A 26,733-nucleotide genomic window follows, 5' to 3' on the forward strand; every position below is an offset into this window, starting at 1 on the left:
ATTCAAAAGGTAGTTCTAAGAATGATTCCATTTTCTCTAAAAATAAATGTAATACAAAATACTGAAGAGTTTGGAAAACCGAGACAAGAGCAAAACATCACCTGTGATCTCACCGTGCTAACATAGCACTTACTTTCATTAAAACACTTACTAGCTTTGAGGAGAAGTTTGCAGTATTTCACTTCGGTGTGGAAATGTCTGAGAAGCCCTCATCTGTAAAATGGGGCCAATAATATCGTTTACAGTGCCTGTTACCGTGAGGGTGAAGAGTCCGCCGTGCTTCTAGTATGTGCTTGGACACAGCGAGTCCTCAGTGAGTGGCAAATTTTATACTATAGTACTGGCCACAGTAAGTTTCTTTTACATTTTTATGATGTGCAGCAGTTTTTATTTGGTCTGTTAGGACTTTTCAACTTTTCATTCATGGTTTCTTACTTGGCTTTCATTCTTAAAATGTTTTTCCCCACCTCAAGATCAAATATATTCTAGCATTTTTCCTTAGATTCCTTTAGAGGTTCGTTCTTCCTTTCTTCCTTTCTTCTTCTCTTTCTCTCTTTCTCTTTCTCTTTTTCTTTTCTTCCTTTCTTTTTCTTTTCTTTCTTTCTTTCTCTCTCTCTCTTTTTTTTTAAATAAACTCTTTAGTTTATCTGGGATTTAATCAGTGGTCCCAGGACCAGTTAGTGTTCAATCTGTCCTTTCTTCTGCTGTGAAATTTTGGTTTAATCATATATTTAATATATCATACTTACATCTGTCTTTGGATTTTCTTTTCTGTACCATTGATCTGCCTATTCTTCTGCCAGTATTGGAATATTTAATTAGTATAGCTCCATTATATATCTCAAGTACCTTATGATGTGAATCTCATTCTTATTTTTCAAAGATTTCTTATCACCTGTTTACTCTCTAAGATTATCTTTAGAATATTCAGTAGACAACAGTGAAATAATACTACTAATTATAGTACGAGCTAGCATTTATTGAACATTTACTGTGTGCCAGGCAGTGTGGCTCACATTGCTCACATTTCACGTGCAGACTCTCCCATTTGGAGTTCTGTTTTGTGTAGTACTCTTTGAAAATGGTTAACAATGAGTTTGTTAATGGCCCTTTGCATCCTTTGCCTCCTATCCTTTCTTTTGCTTCCACTCCTGAGATCAGCATACAGTCTGAAGTCAAAAGCCTTGAGCAGGACAGGACAACGCAAACCCCTGCAGGGCCAGTTGAGGTCTCCATTACTCATGTAATGGAGTGCAGGTGCAGCAGCCAAGGCCCACAGCAATAGAGAGCGGTAGAGACTGTGGAAAACTGGAGGGCTCATATTCCATCCAAGAGGGCAGTTACTACTTAGCTTTAGTGTACTGTCAGTTTCTAACTCTTCCAGTTTTCTGAGAGAACCCAGAATTCTGAATACCTGCGTTTTATATCCTGCTATTAAAATGTTGACAACTAATAAGAAAGGAATAACTGAGTAAGCCCAAGCAAACATTGTATGGTCTTTGGGCCACACAGTGTGATTTATCGATGAGCCACCAATTTGCTGCCACCGCTTTAGAGAATGTAGAGAACACTAGTAGCAAAGAGTGTTGACATGGGGTGTCGGGGGGAGACTGTAGTATTGTGCAGCACAGTATGAAGTTCCGTAGTCCCAAACCATGCGTTAGTGCCAAACAGCATGGAAAATACAGCTGGCTTCAAAGAAGAGCTTTTGATTTTTTAAATAAGCCATTCAGTATTTATGGCATGGGTGCTAGAGTTTTGCAAATAAACAGAATGAACTGTGAACTGCTCTTTGTTTCTGCAGTTGCATATCTTAATGGCACAGGAAAGTGGTTGTAAGTCAGATCTAACAGATAGAATTCACTTTAGGTAGAGAGATTGTTACGACTAGAATCTGTTTCTTTTGGGCATTGGATTACTCAGGCCTTGGTTTACCTTGACACTGTTTGAAGATGTACATTTAACCCTGGAGAGTATCTGCTCTCTGGATGATAAGCTCTTAAGATTATAAAGCTTTTCTCTACATAGTATGAGTGGGAGTTATTTTTTGAGCACCTACTTAAATCCTTGATGCTACACTAAGCACGTTATATAGATTATTACTTTCTCTCTATAGCTCTGTAAGGAAGGCACATTTCCTCTCTTTTATATATGAGAAAATTGAACCTGGTAGCTTGTGGCAGATCACATGACCTAGGGGTAGAAAAAGTTTTCAGATTTAAGGTTGCCTAGATCTTGTGATGGTAACACATTGCTTCCTACAGTTGACCCTTGAACAACACAGTTTTAAATTGTGTGGGTCTACTTATACACGAATTTTTTCCAATAAATACTACAGTACTGCACAACCCACTGTTGATTGTATCCGTGGGTGCAGGAACCATAGATAAAGACCATAAAGTTATATGCGGATTTTTGCCTGTGTGGAGAGCTGGCATCCTAACTACCCCTCGTTGTTTAAGGGTCACCCTGAATACATGCTTTTGTGCAACTTAAAGAAAACTTATAATAGTTTATTATAGAGAATACAGAAACATTTCAAACTTCCCTGTTTCATGCTGTAAACTAAGACAAGTGATGACTTTAAATACAATATTTAAATTAGGATTTGCAAAGTATTTTTAATTTTTATGCCCCTTAAAAATTGTAAGAATTTAGAACCAAACTCAGTGAAATATTTGATGCAGGTTGAACTCTGTGCCCCCTCGATCCCTCACTCAAAATAAGAAAAGGATTATTTTAGTCACTGTTTCCCTTGTTTAATGTCTAATGATCCACACACAGAGTTGCAAATACCTGTTCCCCCTTTCCTACCATTGCTGTCTAGCTTGCCCCTCTTAAGTGAGTTACTATGTAAAGATTTTCAACTTTAAGAGAAATTCTAGGTTCTTAAGTAAAGAAAAGAATAAAGGTGTGAAAATGTAGAAGCTGTGCTCTGGAACAGGTGGCCACGCAGGCCTGAGTGACCTGCATGGCGACCCTCTGCCCTAACAGATTTTCTTCCACTTGACCAGTACTTTTTCATCATAACCTGTCACACAAAAATGCACACACCAGGGACCACTTGGGCTAACTGGCAGCCTTTTAAACAGATTCCTGGATGGTGATCATCCTTTATCTTGCTTCTGAGAATCGAACAGTCTTTAAGCCTACAGCCTGCCTGAGCAGGTGTTGGGCATGGGTGAAATGTCAATCATCCATTCCTCTCTCTGGGCAGTTCAGCTCAAGATCAGAAAGGCTGTCAGGGAAGAAGGTAGGTGGGCTCTAAGAATCTCAACTAAGAAGTCTGCAGAAAGCTCAGGGAACATTTATTAGGGAAAGCCGCAAAGGGCTCAGAATTTCTTGAGAACCTTGGTGTGAATCCTTTGGACTAAGAGGTATAGAAGCAGAGGGAAATTTCAATGGCCTGTTATGATCTGTAGCACATTGTTCTTCCTGAAGAGGTTGTCTTGACCTTTGTGCATCACATGCAGCTCATCTTCCTGCCTTGGGAGCGGGAGAAAGTTTATGAAATACCCACTTTTTTCAGTTAGGTTGACTATAAAGGAGCTGCGTAGATCTGTAGGAATACTGCCAAGAAGGCTAAATTTCTATGAGCATATCCAACCCTGGAACTATAAGGCATGAAGAAAAGAAATCATTGCTGCCTCCTTTCATGTCTACAAATAAATAGGCTTTTGCTCTAAAAGTAGATGAAATGAGTGGGGCTTGCAGGGTGGGGAGAGAAGAAAGAAGCAGCAGAGGAAGAAGAAGAATTTTCACATAAACTGAAGCTTCTGAAAATTAACAAGAACAACAAAAAACTTTTAGTTTTGAAGCATTGGGCCTGCTTCTGGACTCAGCTGGTCTGTTAAGAGAGGACAGAGATTGGAGATGTGTGGATTCTCTCTTGCTTCTGTGTCTTCTTTCAAGGAAAGTTATGTTCAAACTGGAAAGGGCAGAGCAACATAGTTTAATTGTTAGTCCTCATTGAGGGGGTGGGATTTAAGACAATACCTCATTGATTTAAATGGGTTATCCAATATCTTGGATTCTAGATATTATAATGTTTTTTTACATCAGAGTTAATATCTGTGTTTGTGTGTGTGTGTGTTTATAGTTTGTATACAGAGTATGTATATAGTTAATATGGTAAAGTATTTTCCCCTGAAAACCTATTATCAAATAACTGGTTCATTAGTTTCTGGAGCATGTCCTAGAATACAGGAAGTAGATATTTCTTTCTAGGGAAGTTATATCTCAGATTACCAAAGACATTTGTCAGTTGTTGAACTGAAGAATTAGAGTGAAAAATGCTAAAAGACTGGAAGTTGTGGAGAAGGTTACTAAAAGACTGGAAATGAGTAACTGTGGTTTGTGTTTCAAAAGGGATGAGGGAGTAGGTTCCATAGACCATAAACAAGTTTGTCACTGATCCTTGGCATTACTCTAGAACAGTGATCAGCAAAGTTTTTCTGTAGAGGACCAGACAGTGAATAGTTCTCTGTCACAATTGCTCAGCTCTGCCATCATAACAAGAAAAGAGCCATAAACAAGTGAACATGGCTATGCAGATTTGGCCTATGGATGAAAACCTCTGCTCTAGAATAAATTGGGGGTTTTTTTTGTTTGTTTTTTGTTTTCTTTGGTGAATATGTAAGGAAACTGGTGAGAACTGGGAACTCATCTGGGTTCTTTGAGAATAGATCAGGCTTGGAAAATTCTTCTCTGTCATTTTTCAGCTGAGTTACTGTGACACAAGATCAAAAGTATAGTTCATTTTGATATCATGAGACATGTGCAGAATGTTTCAAAAGAAGCTTTGTAGAAGACGAAGAAATGTGAACCACTGCAGTTAGGTAGTTAACTCTTTGGTGCCTGCTCTCTTTTAACTGATAAATGAGCAAGCAGCCAATGAATGCTACCAGAAGAACTTAATAGTGTCATTTCTTTAAATTATTGTATATGTTTCTTTAAAATATTGTATATGTTTTGAGATAAGAAGGCCTGCAAACATAATATCATAATATATTGTGATAAGAAGTTACCCCAATCTGTATGATGGAATTTTATATATTAAAATCATACTGTGTTTCTCAAAGAGCACCATAATTTCCTGCTGCTCTATTACTGAAAGAAGTTTATGGGCCACAAGTAGTGGCCCACTCAGCGCAGTACTCTTTCCTTGGCCCTGAAATGTTCTGTGTTGTTAATCAATGAAATTATATCATATCATGGCAGATTAAATTTTTGATGACTCAGACCTCATCTTCATACCAGGTTCCTAATAACTAACAAGCATACAATTGAAACATTCATAAATTAAAGACCCTCTCTCCTAAGCTCAGTGTTTAAAACTTAACAGATAACACAATGCAAAGCAAGCCCTTCATGTCCTGCATGTTTTCCAGCAGCTTCAACATTTTGGCCTCACCAACAATTTAAGTCAGCACTAAACCAAAAATTTCTCAGGACCACAAGTTTTAGTTACAGAGTCTGTATACTTTCCATTCCTAGGACTCAGACATATTTGATGTTATAGTACTTATTCACATTTCCCAGAAAATGCCAATGCTATTCTAGGCTGTAATGTGAAAAAGAAGAGAAAAAAATCAGGGTGACTAGTGGGTCAGAGAAAACACAGGGCAGCAGAAGCAGGTATAATTGAATAAAAGTGTGTCAGCTGGGGACTCAGTACGACAAGGGACAGAAAGCCAGCTCAATCTGGCCCAGAAAAGATAAAAAAGGGTGAGAAGACAGTCGGGGAGGGAGGACAGAGGAGAGATTCTTAGCAATTTATTAGCTTCTATAACTGGAAAGTCCAGAATCTGGCTAGTTCCTGACCATGCAGACATTGTCACCAGGTGTGAGTACCTGGTTTCTCTCTGCTCTGACTTCCATGATGTTAGCCTCACTCTCAGTTTCACGCTGTGACCTCCAGCAGCTCCAGCTACTTCCCATTAGCATTGGCAAAACAGTCATGGCAATGCATACCCTCACACCTCGCTGTCTGGGAAAATAAGAGAGCTACTCTGCCGGGAGCACCTAGGGAAGAGAAAAGCAACTCCTTTATTCCCAGAAGCCCCAGGGAACCGCTTTTACTTTCATTGGCCCTGATTAGTTTATGTGCCAGTCCCTGAACCCTGACTGGCTTACACTGATCAAGGCCCACCCCTAGGGCTGGAGGTTGTGTCAACCTCACTGAGACCCTGAGAGAATGGGAAAGGACTGTTTTCTTAAAGGGGGCTTGAGGTCCTATCCCAGGAAGGAGGGGTATAAAATCAGCAACAAACAGCTGTCTACTACAAGAACCATGAGAGGGGAAAGCATAGAAGGAAGTACCGAGGAGGAGGTAGTAGGTGTTCCAGATGAAACAGCACAGCAATCTGATGCCTTTGTATGTGTGTAGCTTCTAAAGCATCACTGAAATGGTAATAATGCATCACTGATACTTATGGTGATGAACCTGAGATATCTAGGAAAGGTTAAATCATGTTTGACTTACTAAGACAAGGAAGAAGTTAATGGGTGTTGGAAAGCTTTATGTGTGTTTTAATAAATATCAATGTGCTTAAAGGACCAGAACTAGACCAACTGAAAAACTCTCTTTACCCATCTTTTTTTTTTTAATATACAAGTGTCTTATGTTTCCTTATGTTTAATCTAAATCTGTACCTCACCAAAGCCATGGGTTTAACTGTGAAATATTTTTATAAGCTATGCTTTAACTATGTTTGGTTTAAATCTTAGAGATTATGTTTATTGAAGAAAAATTGTTTTTGCTTTTGTCCAGAATGCTTACACAGCCACAGCTATCAACAGCACCAACTTCTGCACCTCAGCAAAGGATGCCTTTGTCATTCTCGTGGAGAATGCTTTGCGAGTGGCTGCCATCAACACAGTGGGGGATTTCATGTTGTTCCTAGGCAAGGTAAGACCGAGTATATTATCTAAGACATACAGCAAATTTTTGCATATGCATATAGTTGCTCTTTAATTTCAAAAATATATGTAACCTCCCAAAAAACTAAAAGTAATGTAATATAAAGCAAACACTTAACAAAGCCCTTAATATGTGTTAGGCACCGTTCTGAGTACTTTACGTATATTGTGCTCATTTAATCCTTGTAACAAATTTGTAAAGGAAGTTCTATTTTTATGCTCATGTTACAGATGGGAAAACTAAGGCACAGAGTGGTTAAGTAATTTGCCCATGTTTCTCCTTACATAGTTTGAATTAAGAAACAGTCTGTGTAGTGGTTAGGGGTACTGCATCTGGAGCCTGAGTGCCCGAATTTAAATCCTGGCCTGACTAGCTGTGTGCCCTGAGACAGGGCACTTGACCACTTTGTGCCTCAGTTTGCCCATCTATAAAATTGGGATAATACCAGTGCTACATCCCTAGAGCTTGTTAGGGTTAGACTGAGTAATACACGTAGAGTACATAAGGTTGTGCTTGACACATTGCAAGTTCTTGATGAACATTAGCTGTCATCATTACCATGTATAAACCCCTTTAAAATAGAGCTGTTAGGGGATGAGACTTACCCATCCTCAAAAATATCTAGGAGAGGTAATTCTCTACTATTAAAATCTGTAAAATATTAGATGACATTAGAATTGGTGTTCATTGTATCTACATTTTAAACCATTAAATACTCAGGAAATTTGAAAACTTGAGTTAAGAAAAAGACACCACCACTATAACCTAATAACTTATTTTTATACTCCCTCTCAGTGTTTTTTCATAGGCTTATATTCTATGGTATAACAATCCTAGTCTACACATCTGTTTGCTCTGCCCTTTTTGCTTCCCATTGTATCATACATATTTTTCATATTGTTTTGATAATCTTCATGGTTACTCATTATCATGATGGCCAGTATTCCCTCATATGCTATTCTTATTCTCTCTCCACTGAACACTAAGGATACTTCAGCCACTGTGGTTTTAAAATGTTTTTGAAAAGGAAAAAAATATTTGATGTAAGGAAAGGCAGTGACTAGCACAGTGTAGTTTTAAGTTCTCAGGCATCTGTCATCTAAAAAGAATTATAAAACCATACAGATAGTTATTTTGAAAATTTGTAGTTAAACGTACATTACGACTGCTGGATTTGTTTTTGTCTTGTTTTTACAATGAGGACGTTGTTTATGGTAAGAGTGGAATGAATGAATTCATGTTAAGGACTGAGTGGGGTGTCTGGCCCTGTTACTGTCACTGTTATTTATGCGCTTTATGACTAACTCAGGAAGCCTTCAGATTTGTTAATTTTTTACATATTTATAATTCATCCCTACTGCTAGGAAAGATATGAAGCAACTTAAAAACATACATAGACAGAGCAATTAAAATAAAAGAGAACTAAGAAGCCATATAAAGAATAAGGGAGAGAATTATAGCAGGATTGCGATGATGATTTTAGTAAGTCTGATTGAGCCCCTTGCTGGGTGCCAGGTCCTGAGGGGAGTGCTTTGTGTGAAGTGTTATATTTGGTCTTCCCCTGGAAGGTGAGCTACTACTATTATCTTCATTTCACAGCAGAGGAAACCAAAGTTTAGAGAGCTAAGTAGGTTGCCCAAATTTAGAAAACTAAAATGTGGCAGAGCTAGAGTTCAGACTCAGATCTGTGTAACTTCTAAGTGCTGTAATTGCCTCGACTGATGTTAATTCTGTCTCTGGACCTTTTTTTTTCCCCTAAAGCCTATGATTCAGTAATTCTGGTGATGGTAAATGACTCCTAGAGATAATTCTAAATATAGGAAAATACAGCATTATTTATAATAGTGACTAAATGTAAACCATCTACTGCCTGACAATAGAGAAATGGTTGGAAATAATAGTTTAATACCTATTAAACCATGTTTTCTATTAAGAATTTATAATATGATAACATGTAGAAGTGGAAAGGCTGAGTAAAACTATTAGACTGTCACAGAACTGTTTTAAAATGTGCATGAAAGAGAAAAAATTAATATCTCAAGATGTTAATAATGATTGTTTTGGGATAGTGAAAGTATTAGTGGAAAAAAATGGAGATGATAAAATACAGTGTTTTGAAATTGGCTTTGAGTTTTTTTAGCAATCTAGTAACCTGTCTGTCAAAATTTTTTCTTAAGGTTTATCATAACTTTTTAGTCACTCAACAGATATTTCTAGAGTGCCTACTAGGAATGGGCTAGGGGGTGTTCTGGGTGCTGGTTATATATTAGTCTAAAAAGAGACTTTAATATCTGGTAGAAAGGGCAATTTTATAGCCTTTTTTTCACTTCGTGTTATGAGCATTTCTCATTTTATTAAAAATGTTTTAAACATGGTCATACAGTTGTATCATTTATTTAACAAAGCCCCTGGTTTTATTTTTACAGTTGAACTTTTCTCAGCTTTTTACTAATATGAAGTGTACTACAGTGAAAATTTTGTATACAAATTCTTGCCCAAATTAATTCTTATTTCCTGAGGCCAGAATCCTAGATGTGGAATTAATGAGTTTGAGTACATAATAGGAATTTGATATGTATTTTCAAGTTGCTTTCCAGAAAAATATAACTTTGAATAATATAATATTTACAATATAAAAATGACTTTTAAAACCATGAAAGATAAACATTTTTTTTTAGTTGAGAAATCCAAAGAGGAGAAAAATGAAAGGAGGGGGTGGAAACTTCTGGGTTTCCAACATACTAAGACAAATTCTTTAGTTTTCCTTTTTCAAAAATATAGTTCTGATCACAAATACAATAAATCTTTTGAAGAGTTTCTTTCATTACAATTAAGTGGCTGCTACTACGCAGAAATAGTTTTTGATCAGGTAGTTCAACTAGATAGGGCATAAAAGACAGTGTCAGGAACAAACTATTAATACATGCAACAGCTTGGATGAATCTTGAGGGAATTATGCTGAGGGAAAAATGTGAATCCCAGAAGTATTGTATGATTCTGTGTATGTAACATTCTTGAAATGACAACATTATAGAAATAGAGACCAGATATGTAGTTACCCACTTAGTGATGGGAGGTGGTGGGAAGTAAGGATAGCTTTAAAAAGATGAAGTGAAAGATGCTTGTGATAATGAAAGTGTTTTGCATCATATCAATGCCAGTATCCAAGCTGTAATACTGGACTATAGTTTTGCAAGATGTTACCAACTGAAGGGAACTGGGTAAAGGATACATGGAATCATTCTGCGTTACGTCTTACAACTGCACATGATTTCATGATTATCTCAGAGTTTAAAATTCAATTTTCAAAACCTTGATTTAAAAAAAAAAACATAGTGTCATGGATTCCATTTCTGTGAAGCCCCAATGATTTTATGGAATGATAAATTAGGTTTGGAAGAGACCTTAGTTCCTCTAGTTTGGTGGCTTGTGGCCTGTAGAGTCCTCAAAGGTTAAGAATAAAGATTTAGAAGCTATTTAAACATTTTCAAGTCTAATAGATATTGCATATTTATACCAGTAAAACTATACCAAAAAAAACTCCAAATCCTAAGTTTCTTTGCTTCTGTGTGAAATTAGTTTACCTGTATTTGATAACACTATGACACTAATTATATGTCCTAGTTGACAGTTTATCTGACTTTGATTAATAAAAAATGAGAATATGAATTATTACTTACAGGTGCTGTTTTATTGGTAAACAAATTCTTTTAAAACATGGGTTCCATGGAGAAAAAGAACATCATAAATACAAGATTTATGATGATTAAAAAAAAGGAAGAAACTCAGATTGCCAGTCACTTTGTTAAATGCTTTCAGAATACTTATTTTAACAATTATGATATCTATGTACTATTGTGTCTCTTTTAAAGATGGAATAACAGGCTCAGTTAAATGAACTTGCTTAGAGTCGCAATCCAAGAAGTACTAACTCTGATTCAGTTCTACATCTTTCCTTTTTTTTTCCCTTTTTTTTTTCGAAGTGTGGTCAGTTAGAATGTGTCAATTTCTAGTGTACAACACAGTGTCCCAGTCATCCATATACATTCATATATTTGTTTTCATATTCTTTTTCATTAAAGGTTATTATAAGATATTGAATATAGTTCTCTGTGCTATACAGAAGAAATTCGGATTTTTTAAACCTATTTTTACATATAGTGGCTAACATTTGCAAATCTCAAACTCCCAATTTTATCCCTTCCCACCCCCTTTTCCCTGGTATCCATAAGATTGTTTACTATGTTTGTGAGTCTGTTTCTGTTTTACAGATGAGTTCATTAGTGTCCTCTTTTTCTTCCTTTTTTTCAGATTCCACATATGAATGATATGTGGTATTTTTCTTTCTCTTTCCGGCTTACTTCACTTAGAATGACAATCTCTAGGTCCATCCATGTTGCTGCAAATGGCTTTATTTTATTCTTTTTTATGGCTGAGTAGTATTCCATTGTATAAATATACACAACCTCTTTATCCAATCATCTGTTGATGGACATTTAGGTTGTTTCCATGTCTTGGCTATTATTGTAAACAGTGCTGCTATGAACATTGGGGTGCGTGTATCTTTTAGAATTAGAGAGTTCATTAGGAAGTCCACAAATCATAAATGCTGGAGAGGGTGTGGAGAAAAGGGAACCCTCCTACACTGCTGGTGGGAATGTAGTTTGGTGCAGCCACTGTGGAAAACAGTATGGAGATTCTTCAAAAAACTAAAAATAGACTTAGCATATGATCCAGCAATCCCACTCCTGGGCATATATCTGGAGGGAACTCTAATTTGAAAAGATACATACACCCCAATGTTCTACATCTTTCTGACTTCAAAACTGACATCCTTTTCTTCCTACTTCTCACATCCTACCCTGTGTATGAATCTCTTCTAGTTAAAATTTTTTATCCTTTATAATAAGTGTCTAAACTTTAAAAATTATACATCCACTTACCAAAAAAAAAATTTGAGCACACTTCCCAAATATATTTACATTTATCTATTAATGATATATGTATAGATTTTACTAATATGTGCCTTATAAAGTATAAAATAAATTTTTTAATGTATGAGAAATATAAATGGAAGTCCCAAGGGATTGTCTTAAACACTCCCTCAGTTCTATGTTCTCCACCATGGAGATTAGTGATATAAGGCAGTACTTCTTAAAGGCTGTAGACTTTCTCAGAATCACCTGGGGTACTTTTAAAATGAAATTGCTAAGCTTCATCTGAAACCCAGCCACTCAGACTCTATGCAGGCGAGACCCAGAAATGTGCATTATTCACAAACTCCCCAGGTGATTTCTAGCCCCTCTAATAGTTTGAGAACCATTAACATATCCTTTGCTTGAATGAAAGCATGATACCCTTTCATTATATTTGGGAGTAATTACTACATTTCTTTGACTTTTTAAGCTAAATGTCACTAATTTTTGAAGTTGTTTCTCACGTGACAGTCTTCTACCTTGACAGCTTTTGTCTTGGGGTCTACTTTGTCTGAGCCACATCTTCTACCTATAATTGACTTGAATATTTCAAAGGTGGTTTAACTTCTAGTGGCATCGTGAGAGCATAAAGCAGCTCAGTTCTCCCACAGGGTGGATGTAAGAAAATTGAAGAAGAGTATAAGAAATAACTCATTCTAAAATTGAAACCAAAAGAGTGAAAGAAAATAGACCTAATTAGCTATCTGTGGAAATCACCCTGGAAATAAGTCACTGTAAGAGAAGATTCGTAAGTGTATTGCCACAAAAACGGTAGAGGAGGTGAGAAAACCCAGATTTGCTCCCTAAAATCCTCTGAGAGAGGGACCAATTATAGCTCAACCGGTATATCCTCTGATGCATTTTAATTCCTAGTTAAGATGATGGTGAATGAGATGTTCTGGTGTTGATAAATAGTAGGGGAAAGGCAGTTCTCAGTTGCTTGTCCTCAGCACTGGGCAAGGAAAGGCTGCTCTGGTTCCAGAGAACTCTTTCTTTTTCTTTGTTAGGCCAAGTAAGGTGCTAGGCAGGAATGTGTCTAGGATTCAGTATAACCTATTGCTGTGGTCTGTCAGTATCCAAGTAGTTGCTGAATTTTTACCTGAAAAGAGCACCCAAGTTGGCATCATAAGATGTTTTTTGAGTGGTAGCTGCTCTTTATTCTACGCTGTGGCCGTGGACAGGTCAGCTAGCCTCTCTATGCACATTTTCCAATCTATAAAATGAGGGTGATAATGTTTGCCATAAACCATGCACAGGGTTATTGAAAAGCTGAAATAAAAAGTATTAAAAGAACCGTGGTGATGAAGCGTCAGGGTAGATGGCGCTTGACAGTGAGCAAAGGGCTCTTTATTTTATTCTTACAGCATGAATGTGCTCAGCAACCTCTTTCTTCACAGACAGTCCAAATCAACACTTCCTGGCAAATCATATTAAATTTACCACATATTCTATATGAAACAAAGAAAAAGCTCTTAGAAATATTTGTTGCAACTTTATTTATATCAAAAAACAATGTAAGTCTCCAAATGTAAGAGGAAGGTTAAATAAATTTAAAATCACCCATAAAATGAAATTATGTAACTGAATACATATTCATGAAACATTTATGATATGTAAATATTAATGAATGATTAGTTTATATTTAAAATGACTTAAATTTAAATGATTAATTTATATAATACTATTTCATATATGTAAAAATGCTTAGAAGAAAATATATAGCAATACCCTGAAATGTCAGTAATTTTCTTTGGAGTGCTAAAAGTGTGTGTAATTTGTTTTCCTAAAATGTATATACATTTATCTTAAAAGTTGCCACAGATGCTAAATAAGTGACATCTTAGGGAACAAGCATAACATTTGGAAAACTGGATTATTTTTAATGTCGACAAGGATGATATTTTATTTCTGTTATATGATGTACATGTATAACTGAGTGTATATAGGTACTTGTGGATTATACTTTCCAATTTGAGGTGAAATGGACTCATACAACCATCATTTATAAATAGGGTTTTAAGTCTGCAGATGAAGAACTAGTGGTTTCCTGCAGTAGGTTATGAACTGTGGTCTTTGTTCTCTTTGCTTCAGGTGCTGATAGTCTGCAGCACAGGTTTGGCTGGGATTATGCTGCTCAACTACCAGCAAGACTACACAGTATGGGTGCTGCCTCTGATCATCGTCTGCCTCTTCGCTTTCCTGGTCGCTCACTGCTTCCTGTCCATTTACGAAATGGTAGTGGATGTGTTATTCTTGTGTTTTGCCGTTGATACAAAATACAATGATGGGAGCCCAGGCAGAGAATTTTATATGGATAAAGTGCTGATGGTAAGTACTTCAAGTGCCCTCCACTGCTTTAAGGATAAAAATACTAATATAACTATTTTGTAAAACATTGTCCATACTTAATTCCTGTTGTATGCAACTGAATAATTCAGAATTAAACCTGTAGCACTCATGAATGAGTTTAGTCTTGGGGAAATAGGGGAAGAAGACCCTCTTGGCATGAAGGAGACCATTTCAAATCCACCATCTGGAACAGGATCCCATCAGTAGTCCTGAGGTGACGCTATTGCACACTGCTCTCCCTGTCTCTGCAGTTAAGCAGATTTGCATTGACCTTTTAGCCCTTGAACTAGAACATCGGACCACTGATGGTCTAAGTGCCTCTTCCTGAGTCAGGGCTCAAAGACTAAAAGTCACGTTTCCCCGGTTGTAGTGCTTAACTTGTATTTCTCCATCCACGTCTTTTCCAAATATTATTGCTGTCAACCCTGATAAAACTCATTATCCTAAGTATGTCAGGCCAAACTGAAGACATTTTGTAATGAATAGAGATTATCAGACCCATTATGGCTGGTAGATTTTGTTGTTTTCCATTAGTCAGGATCTGAACCTTTACACAGATATTTTATTCAGATTCTTTATAGTTACATCGCCCTGCAGCTTCCCTATGTTGGAACCTCAATTAAATTTTTTTAAAAATTTGGAAACCATATTAAAATGGTTTAAATGCTAGTATCAATGTCAAATGCTACCAAATTAAAGATGCTTTTTAATAATAGTACTTTGCTATTCAGCTGTGAAGTATTCCTATCTCAAGAATAGGTAATATTGAAGATTAAACATTAGACATTGAAATAACAAGCCATTTTCCAGGAACATGGTTTATCCAGTTAAATATAAAATGTATTAATAAATAAGCTAGATTCTTTTTTTTTTTAATCGCAAAAATTCCAAATGATTTAACTGACCTCTTTGGCACTTATTATTGCTTTTACTAAGAACATCACTAACTAAATTTTGGACATTTTCATAATGTCTAAATTATAATCCTAACTGGTTGTTTTCACAGTGGAATTTGGCTTTTGAGCATTGCATCTCTCTTGAATAAGAGAATTTAGAAGGAGAATAAGGCACTTAGAAAGAGGGGTTTGTTTTTGTTTTTTAAGCTACTGATGAAAAGCAGAGTGAAAAATACGATTTTTCTTATTTTAGTTTTCTCTATGAGAATGACGACACTGAATGAAGAAATAGATGCTTTGTAAATTTAGACAGAATAGAAATGTTTCCTTTAGGGCGTAATCCCATTTTAACTACTCCTGACCACTGGTCTGGTTGTTACTCCCTGTCTTCCTGCTTTATGGAGTAATTTCAAGGCCAGGTAGACATTTTTTTAAGGTAGCTTATTTATGGTTTGGTAAAAAACAAAAGTATACCATGCTTAGCAGTATCAGTGCTTTCTCTTACCTTCTAGGGCTATTTTAAAGAGGAGGCTTGTAGAGTAAAATGTTCTTGTCCCATTTAACCATGATATGGAAAAAGTAAAATAACAAAACAATATTCTAAGTGTGGAAAAAATACCTTTTTTGAAGAAACGAAAAGTATTTTCTCTTCCGGATAGAACTAACGTTATCTCTTGGAGCCTAAGTGAGATTATCACAAGGAATGGTGGGGAAAAGATTTTATATCAGCCCATTTCAGTCCATTTCTCCCAGATTTAGCTGCTCTTGTGTGTGTTACCAAGTACTATTTATTGCTGTGTTTTTAGGCCATCCATTTCCCATTATTGAATAGAAAATGTAAATATTCTTTAGAAATCATCTACCAGCTGAAGTCCGAAAGGACCTAAGAATTTATGTAATTCGGTCCCTGTTTTGCAGGAGTTTGTGGAAAACAGCAGGAAAGCAATGAAAGAAGCTGGTAAAGGAGGCGTTGCGGATGCCAGAGAGCTAAAACCGATGGTAGGTGGAGATGAGGAGGTGGCCACCCTCCACGAGTTTCACTTTCACTTCCTCTCTCTCTCTCTCTTCACTGACTGCACTTCTTCGGGAGAAGCGTTTGTGATCTGTATCACTCAGGACGTGCTGCTCTTTCTGTTTGTGTGTTTACCCATCACTTGGATGGCAGAATTCTTGTCACACCTGAGACCACCTTCTGTAAAAGTAAGCTGAAAGGAACAGTCCTCGTGGCGGGCAGGGGATATTTCTGTCCCGGAGGTGAACTTGCTGTTTCCAGTTTTTCTTCTTTTTAACTGTCAGTGTTTAGTTTTCGTGGGGCCGAACATTTGGTTGTGCACTGGAACTGACGGTTTGATATTTATCATTTTAGAAGTGGTGATAGCAGTTCCTTTCAACTTGCTGAAATTCATAACCTCCCTTTTTAAAATATTGCTTTGTTTATGTTGCTGTCTTTCCCCTTTGCTGACTTTTTCTTCTGTTGCCTGGATTGTACTTTCTTTGTCTTTTAAGCCAAACAAGGCTATTTCCATCAGTACCCACATTCCCACTCAACAAGACAATCTGGTCCTCTCCAGCCTCCGTTTAATTGTGAGAAAGATAAATTATCTCTGGTCTATTTATATATATACCACTCTCATTTGAAAAAAGCAACTTAAAGTTAACCAGTGTTAAGAATCCTGAGTAGCTTTCCCCATAGTCTCCCTGCTGCCTAACGACAGATGTCCTTAGCTATATTGGTCTAATTACTGCTTATATTACAAATGTATTGTTCTTAAATAGAATGTTTATTTCAGAATATTATGTAATTGCCTACATCCTTAAATAGTTCATTTAAAATAATGTGCCTTCTAATGGCGTGTAAAGTCCAAAAAAGGGTGAAGTGAGGACTGTCTTTTCTTTCTTCCTTATACTTTAATAAATGGTTTGATTTATAGGTTTCCAATTGAAGAAATCTGTAGTACAAAGCAAGCAAATTTAAGTATGTAAGAACAAAGGAAAGGGTTGATTTTGGGGGTGGGGAGTATATGTACATGCAAAATAGTTGCATATTCAACCTATATTAAAGCCTCAACAGAATGTTTAGATATAAACTCTTCTCTGGATCCCGTCCAATGCCTGTTTGGGTGTTGCTTTTAATAGCATTGATGATGATAAAGTCAAAACTTAAGTGTTTATATTTACAAGGCACAGATCACTCTAATCTTAAGTAAAAGGATGTAGGATGGCCATATACCTCTCTTAGTTTTGAGTGTGCGTCAGCCAGAACTGGCCTGAGAGGGGAAAGGGCGCTAATCACCAGTGCCTCCCATCAGGTTCCCCACCTCCCAGCCCCTTCTTCCTACATCCCTCTTACTTCACGGAGGCTGAGGGAGACGACAGTGGAGACTGTGCCAACCCTAAGGGGGCCTGGAAAAATGAAGGAGGCTCCCTTCTTGCCACTGCTTGCTTGTTCTAATTGTTCAGAAAATAAGGTTCCAAACCTTAAACTTTTAAAAGACATATTCAGTCTTAAAATGTAAACCACCTTTCTCCCCTTTTCTGTCTCTCCAATCTTTGAAGCTTTCATTAAATCATTCTTCAGTGATAAGCATTTAAAGAAAGGGAAAAATATTTGGAGGTTTAGGACTAGCTGCTTTGACCATGAATTGACATGTATTTCTGTATTATTCTTGAGGGAAAGATATTTGAATTGTGGTAGACCAGAATGCAAGTATACCTTCTCTTACCTAAACCCCTAATTCATACATACTAATACTAGGAGAATTACCTAGGTTATATGACTTTCTACCAGAAGCCAAAAATGTAGAAAGTTTTTTTTCCCTAATGTTACTTTCAGTTTCAAATTAATGTCCCTTATCTCAAATAATACATTAAAATCTTCACTCCACTTTTGCTTTTATTTTACATTGTTCATCAGTCTGTTGCTTGCCGGCTAACGGCAAAACCCTCTGACGTGTCTCAAACATCTTTTATGTGCATTGTTCTTCTGGTGCTTTGGACATTGCAGCATTTGGTCCCTAAAAATGATGTTTTAAGTGGTTCAGAAACTCCCCAGGAGAGAAGTGTGACATGTTGCTCACAAGGTAGTTAAGGTTTTTAAGCACCTCATTACCTCTAATTCTTCTGTCTTTCCCAGTGTGCGTGAGTTGACCTCTACCACCACCACCATCTTGTATGTGTCCCTAAAGAATTACCTGAGAACTTCCCTCCTACAGTTTGGGGATTGGTAGAATTGAAGATTGCTTATTTGTACTTGCTTGGTTTAATTCACATATTATTCCCTTAGATGAAAGTTCTGTTAACAGTGTCATAAATATTTTGCTGTATCTGTAGAAACACTGCTGTTTGAGTTCACTGTCTGTCTCCTTCATGGGATATTTTAATATAGGGTTTATTCTTAGCCTATAAAATAATGTTCAGAAAAAATAGGTTCAAAATTTTCCTTTGGCAGGGGATCATTGAACTAAATATAAGTACTTCCCGTTTTCCTCTTCGATTTTTTTGATTTTGATTTTTTTTTTTTTTTTTGAGAGAGAGCCTCACTCGCTAAGGCAATTTTGAAGGTTTGTGAGGTCTTTCTATAAATCTTTGAAAATTGTTTTAGAAGAACTTAGCAAACGTGATGTAGAGGCTTAAGAGACATTCTGGCCATCTGCTTGCTCTTGCACGGGAAAAAACGTGCTGAGAAAAGGGAGGAAAACACTTGGGCACTAGAGCAAGGTAGACTAGAGATGTATTCTCTGCATATCTCACAGGTGACCCCGAGGGAAGTGTGGCTTCCCACATTCATAGGAATTTCAGCCCCTGGAATAGAGAGAGGTTCAGGGGAGAAGTATTCTCAGTCCATTTCGCTGTATTGCTGTTTGTGACCATCTGTGTATTTGTAACATCATTCATGATCTCCTTTTAATGGTAATTGTCTAAGATTATACTCTGTATGACTTTGTTTTCTAGGCTTCGGGAGCAAGTTCTGCTTGAACCTAGCCGACCGTTATGGAACCCATTGACATTCCAAAACAATATATACACATAACTATGTATTTGTGTGTGTGGCTGTGTGTATATATGTATATGTATGTGTGTATGTATATGTATATGTATATACACACACACACATAATCAGCCAAAATCAGAGAAAAGGAACAGGGATTTAATACCTTTTTTATGCTTATTTTTGTCAAACATGTACTCCTTTCATACGGGTGGCTTTTACAAGGCAACTGCCGTCATTTAATGTTTTCAATTGTAATTGTCTTAATGGAAATGTTAAGATTCATATCTGATTAACATTTTTAATAACTTAGAGGAGATTTTAACTTTAGTTATTTAAATTAGGTAAAAATTATTGTACCGAATTCTCTGTCTAAAGTTTATTCAGGGGTGATTTCCCTGATGTGTGCATAAAATCAAGACCTTATTTTACTGATGCATGAGTCCTGGTGGGACGAGACTAGGCATATGCTTTCAGATAAATAAGGAACTACCCCAATCAGTTTTCCCCAATCAAAGAAGCCATGTCATTTTCTTTTTAGAAACATACCAGTGGACCCCATATGGGAGTTTTCATAATAGCTCATGCGTTTGTCAGCCAACATTAAAAAGTAACCAACTCCTCAGGTATTTGTAGTTTACTCTAATGCTTCTATAAGAGAGTAGGTAAAAAAAGAAAAGGGTAGATAATCTTTCTTATGCAAATTTTTCTTATATTTTGTCTTTCTTTCATTTTTGACGTTAGTAGCATCCTCCACACGTTTGTGTGCCTGATTTGGAAGGACGCTGGGGCTCCCAGCGAGTTTAGCCTTTAAGTTTCTGTGTCTTGGTTTGCAAACTAAGTAATGCTGGGAGGAATTAAAAAGGGAGAGAAACATGGAACACAAAGCATTGAAAATTCCGGTGCTTGGGCTTCTGCTTCAGAGAAACTTCAGTGGCTTAGGGCTAAATGGCCATTTTACTCAAATGCTTGCTATAAAATCTGAAAACATACTGGCAGGTGCTCCTCTCCTTGGCAATTCATTAAGTATCCAGAATTCTACGATGTTTAACTGAAGAATTGGTTAATGTTTTTGATCCTCAAGTGTTGAACTTCTTTGTGTTTGGGGATGGGTTTCGTGGGATTTTTTTTTTTTTAATTCCTGAAGCTTACCAGATATGAATGGCTAATATTCCATTGTTCTGCTTATTGTAATGGTGAATGCTTTAAGAAAAAAAGTGTAATTTGCTAAGAATAATTCATGATCTGTTTATGCGATAACTCCTTTTTGTTACAATTTTTTTAAAAAAAGCTATTTTTGTTAATGTAAAGTAAATATTTCAGAGCAGATTTTTTAAACTTATTGCACTAAATACAGGCTCTGTACAAAAAAAAAAAAAAGCCTCATCATTTTATCATTCCATGGAAGGAGAATCTTTTGAAAGAAAGCATTGCCTCCTACCAGAATTAGACAGTGAATTAGAGCGGTATTATGGAAATGCATAATTAATGTCACTTGGGCTTAATAAGCAGCTGTTTGCTAATGTGCTTCCTTTTAAAGGGTTGGACCTTTAAATTGCTGCAAAAGGTAAATTGTATTTTTTTTTTCCAAGTATCCGTGTTCTTTACTCTAGCTAGGCTAAAATTTGCTAAATGCCTCGGTTTCTTTTCAAAGCTTATGTAATATTTCTGATTTTTCAGAATATTTGCAATAAGACTCTGGTTTTTTTTTTTTTTTTTCATAAGAAACAAGAGTTCATGTCTTGGCAAGATCTCAGAAAATAACATTATGAGACTAGCTATTTTGAAACAGTAATTCTCCAGAAGTTAACATCTAACATCTGATGTCACTAAATGGTATCATTGTGCTCTTTTATATCATTTGAAATGAAATAAATATAATTATGGAACTAACAATTATCCAAATAGGCGAGAGAGCAAATCATGTAAGAAAATTCAGAATACCTTCTGTTTCATAGCCACACAGATTTTGGACATTAAGAAACATTGGGAACTAAATTTAGGCTTGGCAAAAGTCTGGAAGATGGGTATCAAAACAGAAGACATTCCAGGAGCTAGTTATTTTAGGAGGTGACCCTCCAAAGTGACCTGATGGAAGTCTTGAATTTGGAAATTAGGTTCTGCTCACTTGGACATCCCAGCACCATGGACGCTTGCTGCTCCCTGTTCCGTTTGCTCGCAGCCTCAGCTATTTGGAAGCCACCAGGAATGCTTTCTAATTATCATTTGCAACTAGAACTGTAATCAGAAAGAAATTTTGTATTTTTGTATAACTTGACTGTGTGCCATTTTATATAACAGGTCCTGTTTTACAAATAAATTTCGTTTTACTAACATTGTGTTTAGAAATTATGATCTATGTGTAACCATGTCGTTTGAGTTCCAAATTAATTGCCAAGCTGTCTCCCCTAAGTGAATATGTGCCATCTAGGCGGATATATGCAGGTATGCATATATATTACACAGGCACACACAGAGAGATATTTGATTTATAGAATATCCCTCTTACGAGCTTCATTCCTTGCTTCCTCTTAGAAGGCCTCAAAGAGGCTTCTGAGCGACATCTGGATGTTTTGAGGTTATGTTTGGATAGTCTTGCTGCCGCTTTCATTTGTCACGAGTCATTCTTCAGCTAGTGCTGGGCTGCCTTATTGCTCACTGCCTCCATCTCTGCCCAAGTGAGAAGAATAGATGAAGAGCAGAAATTATCTGTGAAGTATGGTTACCTGACTAACTTTATAAACCATTGACTCTTTGTTGTGGCTTCTCTCTTTTTCTGTGGTGGATCTTCAAAACTATGTTCAGGACTCCCGTCTCCAGAGTTACAGTTAGAATCCTCTATTGTAAATGAGGATCACGGTGAGCAGAGGCTCGTGATGGTTCCTGCCCATCAGAAAACTAAAGCTCTGGTGCCTGACTGAGACTTTCTGGGCTCCTGCCTCAGGAGTAAGCTCTCCCATATATGATGTGAGAGCGAAGAGGTTATGTTTCAGTATAAATCCAAGAGGCCTGTCTTCTAGGGGAGGCTTACCAGTGCGTTAGGTAAACATTAGGAATTTAGACAGTGCACTGAGATTGTATAATCCTTGCACGGATGAGCAGAGCTCAAAGCAAGTTGTTCCTTTAAACCATTTAATGCAATGTTTAATGTTTAAGGATTAAAGCTTTTATCCTATCCTATAGCATTATTAAGTCCTAAGTTACTGCAAATTTAAGTAGCTTAACTGTGTGTTGGTCTCTGAACTTTTTCCATAATGGTCGGGGAGGGCACTCATTGAGTCTGTTTAAAAATTATGCTGGAAATAAGTCTTTCCTTTGTAGAGATGCTCCCTTCCTCTTACTTTTTCAATGAAGGGCATTAAGCTGTGGATTCTCAAAATCACTAACCTTGGTATCTGCCAAGGGCTCCCTTGTCTTCCCAGGGTAGTTTCAGGTTTTCATCCCAGTATGAGCTAGTGAGGAGTGACCCCTTCCTTTACCGTGGTCCTGAGCTGCTTAAAACCAGAGTAATACTCCTCCCACCCTCTTCCTGAAAACAGCTATGGAAGCTACAGGCACCAAATATTTGTGAGGCCATGTTAGTGCCCCCAAGGCCTCAGCCATGTCCACCAGGCACTTACTACTAGGCAGTGAAGGCCGTTCAGGAGGTCTCCTGGCCTGCAAAGTAGAATTCTGGGGTCCGTTCCAATACTAGAGCTGCCAGTTATGGTGACCTGAACATTGTATTTTATTTTTGGTCAGTAACCTCACTTGAATTTTTGGAGTTTCTAGTAGCCTTAACATAGCCTTTGAGAAGTTTCCTTCAGAAAGATCTTTATAAGCTTTTACCTTTCAATAAGTTCTCTATGGCTTTTTCTTTTTTTTTTTACTACCACTTAAAAAAACAAAAACAAAATCTCAAGAGTCTGGTGGCTTATCAGTGTACCTGCCACAGTGAATTTCTGTATTCTTTTGATATATTCCATCTGACAGATAAAAGTGCACACTAATGGCTTGCCTAGAGTTGTTAAGATGTGGTCTGTGAATATATATTGGAAAACTGTGGGTTCAGAAGTAAATGCATAAAGCAGAGCTTTGTGTATTATATATTCACCATGTAGAATGCCTTTTGCTTTAAATGCATATTCATGTATCCATGTACTAAGGAGTACATGTTAGCCCATTTGAAAAGCAGGCGCTCTGTATGTACAGGGGCTGCTTTCAGAATTAGCTCATCTGTTTAATGGCACACAGCCCAGATTGTGAAAGAGCAGGGCCCTTGAATGTGCCAGGAGAAAACGGGAAGCTAGCAAACATAGACAACAAAATTAAAGAGTAAACATGTTGTCTACACCTAAAAATTTAAAATAGCACACTTCTCCCCCATTCACATTTCATAAATTTGAGCCAAATTCTTACTCTCCAAGTTTTCATTTACGAGGAAAATTTTCATCCAAGATTGAAATCTCTGAAAATTCTTTCTTATAAAAAAACTTCAATGCAAAGTTTTTAAACTTGAGAATTTCTGTGGAAAACCTTTCTTTCCTAAAGAAATACTAGAGGACCCTTTCTTACTTCCCATGTCCTTGATTTTTTATACGTGTAAAAAAAGACCAATGTTGCTTCCATTTCAATATCACATAAACAGTTATCACTTTTGTAAATTAAATGGGCAGGATTTAAGGTTGATATGTTCTTAAGGAATTCATTAGTAAATTTGTGGAAAAGACGTGAAATTGTTAGAGACCCAAATATTAGGCTATTTTACTCAGTTCTGACACTCAGTTTTACAACTTAAATGATTTCCTGAGGAATAAACACCGTAGACTAGGGAATTCAGAGTAGTAAAGCTTTCAGGTTATTCGTGGTCTAGTCAAGATCTAGTTGAGCATGAAAATGTTGTAATTTCCAAGTGTTTCAGAAACTTTTCACTTTTATTTGCTAAGACCTGGATTTAATATTTGATATTCAAAAGCAGGTTCTTAATCTTTTGAGGGGACCAAGGGCTCCTTTGAGAAAGCTTATAGGAGCAATGGACTATCTTTCAAAATCACATAGCCTACCTATGAACATTTAAAGTACGAATAGAATTTCAGGGCCCTCAGACTGCCAGCCTTCACCCCACCGTCCAGTCCCCTCAGGAACCTGTGAACACAAGTCAGAGGCTGCTGTAAAGCTGGCTTGATAATGTGTTTTGAAATGAAGTCGTGACTGGGCCTCCACTGAAGATGGTACTTACCCACTTCAGACAGGGAGTCATTTTTGTAACTTGAAAACTTGAATTTAGTACCAGCTAAATGAAACCACACTAATCTAAATGAATACCAGAACGGTCATCACTGGATCTTTAAAACGATAAGATTTCTTTCCTTGGAGATGTGAGGATGTGTGTGTCCTGGGATGAATTTTTGATTAGATACCAAAGTATTTGCAATGGACAAGAAAATCCAAGGAGAAATGAATAGGGAATCTCTGTAATTCTCCATCTACCAAAACATTTGATTATAATTGTCGCTCACATATGACATCTATGACATAGTGTTATCGGTAGATCACTGTCTAAAAATGTATCAGTCAGGGTTGACTGAGAGCATTCGAAGATGATGATAAAGTAGCAAACTCAGTGTAGTTCATAGCTGACAAAAATTTTCTTAGTGGAAAGCAGATGCCGGGATCGGGGGGAGAAATTCAAAAGTTTTTCTCCTTGTATAAATCAGGGAGGTGTTTCCTCCTGTTTTGAGTGTTTTCCAATCAGCACTAGAGCAGCCTTAGACCACTGCCCTTGGGCCTGTGTCTCCACTCCCCACATCCAGCTCACCTTCCTTCTTTAGGGAGCATGTGGATTTCTTCACATTTACACCTTAGTATTAGGTAAGGGTGCTGCTTCTATAAGAGGGCTGTCTGGGCCCTTGAAAAGGCAGGTAGACATCCTTAAAGGAGTTTGAAGATTTTTAAAGATTTGATCCCAGTGGGTCATGACTTAAGAGTCTGACATCAAACCGTTATCTACATTTTCAAGCTGAAGAAAGCAGTGGAAATGTCATAATTGGCTAGTGAAGGAAGTAGAAATAAAAGTCGGCTCCCCTGCCCACCCCACATCCCCAGAAGAGCTTTAGCGAGCCTTCCACAGTAGCAGAAGGAGAGACCACGGGTGGAAGTTCCCATCTTGGGTTGAAAAGGGCCTAAGTCCAGTGTAAGTACTACCTTTAATAATGTCTTTTTGTCATGGAAGTGTATCACCCAAGGAAACGTCCTGACTTTCACATACGAATCTGATCCACCCATCCCATCAGCTGGGGCATTGGTTTGATTTAGCTATTTTTTGAGGAATATGTGTCAAACCATTCCATGTGAGCAAAGTGAGCATTGGAAGGAAGACTTGAGGAATAAATGGGCACAGCATCCTGCAGACCATTCTCACTGCCACTAGACAATGTGAGCACTCACTTCGTTTACCACTTCGTTTAGGTAATTCGTAGGAATGAAACAATAACCGGACAGCTTTGGGACTGATGGTTCGAGTGAATTTTCCCCATCCTCTGGGTTCTAGTAGTGTGTGCTCAGAACTTCCTTTTGGCCCTCTTGTTTTTGCTCTTTTTGACTGTTCTGATTTTCAAAGACATCATGGGGGGAAATCAGCTTTCTTCTACTATATTGCCTTAGTGCTAGTAGATTCTGTTGTCATTGAGTTTTTCTGATTTCTTCCATCCTAAGAGGGTACTGGGAACTCCATAGTGAAGTTTCAGTTATACTGTCTCAGAATATTCGTGACCACTGAACACACTTCTAGTAGATGAAGTAAATTCAGCTGGGGTCTTAGCTGATTCAGTTTGTTACAAATAACAAACAGGTAGGGAAAAAAGTGTGGAGGGCACCTAACAAAATGATAGGGGACCTGGGAAAACAACCAAAGACAAAAGCATATCTTCTGAAGACCAAAGGTCCAACTTTAAGTACTTCCTGGCACGACCCTTCTGAACTCCTAAGTCTAGAGCAGGCTCCTAGAATAAAGCAGCCGAGTTTTAAAGATCAGTCAATGCAAAGGGACCTGCTATCCATCTCTCAGGCTCTGAGTCTTCACATCCACTGTCAGATCCAGCCCAGTGTATGGAGGGGATAGGAACAGAAAACACCCACCACTGTGTTTCAGCTTCTCACTGCTGTGGAATCCAGCATAAGAAGGATGTTGTGATGCCGCATATTTCTCAAACTGATGCCTATTTTGTCTGTTTATTTTATTTGGGGTTTTTTTTTTGGAGGGGGGTTCCATTTGCATCCTATTTCATAGTGTCAAAATGAATTTTTGTATCATGTCCTGTCTTTGCCCATGATGAACTGTAGGATCACGGTTAAGCCTTCCATGAATTCCCTAGTTTGGGATCTTTCACCCTAGCATTATTCTGAGTTTTTCCTTATTATTATTTCCTTATTACAGTGTCACTACACTGTCTTCAGTTGGGAAAACAAACATGTAGGTGCTTGAACATGCCCCACAGACACAGTCGTAGCCCTAGTATTTGTGACTGTCTCTTGACACAGTGCAGACTTTACAAACAGAGTGTTATGCTCTCAGAGGACTTTAAAAATATGTATATTAAGCAATTAACTTTCTGGAGTTATCAA

The 26,733-nt window shown here is 37.3% G+C and overlaps 1 protein-coding gene across 4 annotated transcripts in view; it reads left to right on the forward strand.

Moving 5' to 3' along the window:
• Nucleotides 1-26,733, forward strand: part of SLC44A1 (solute carrier family 44 member 1) — a 172,193-nt gene that overhangs the window by 118,669 nt on the left and 26,791 nt on the right. For 2 of the 4 annotated variants that reach the window (XM_072959869.1, XM_072959871.1), the window contains exons 13-16: nt 6,773-6,910; nt 13,990-14,226; nt 16,062-16,142; nt 19,095-21,465. In XM_072959869.1, the coding sequence (XP_072815970.1) occupies nt 6,773-6,910; nt 13,990-14,226; nt 16,062-16,142; nt 19,095-19,118 (480 nt within the window). In that variant the 3' untranslated portion in view covers nt 19,119-21,465. Of the gene's footprint in view, nt 1-6,772; nt 6,911-13,989; nt 14,227-16,061; nt 16,861-19,094; nt 21,466-26,733 lie in introns of those variants that run through there. The other 2 variants (XM_072959868.1, XM_072959870.1) reach the window with 2 other exon arrangements.

The sequence above is a fragment of the Vicugna pacos genome, chromosome 4 (genome assembly GCF_048564905.1).
Source record: "Vicugna pacos chromosome 4, VicPac4, whole genome shotgun sequence".
Taxonomy (NCBI): Eukaryota; Metazoa; Chordata; class Mammalia; order Artiodactyla; family Camelidae; genus Vicugna; species Vicugna pacos.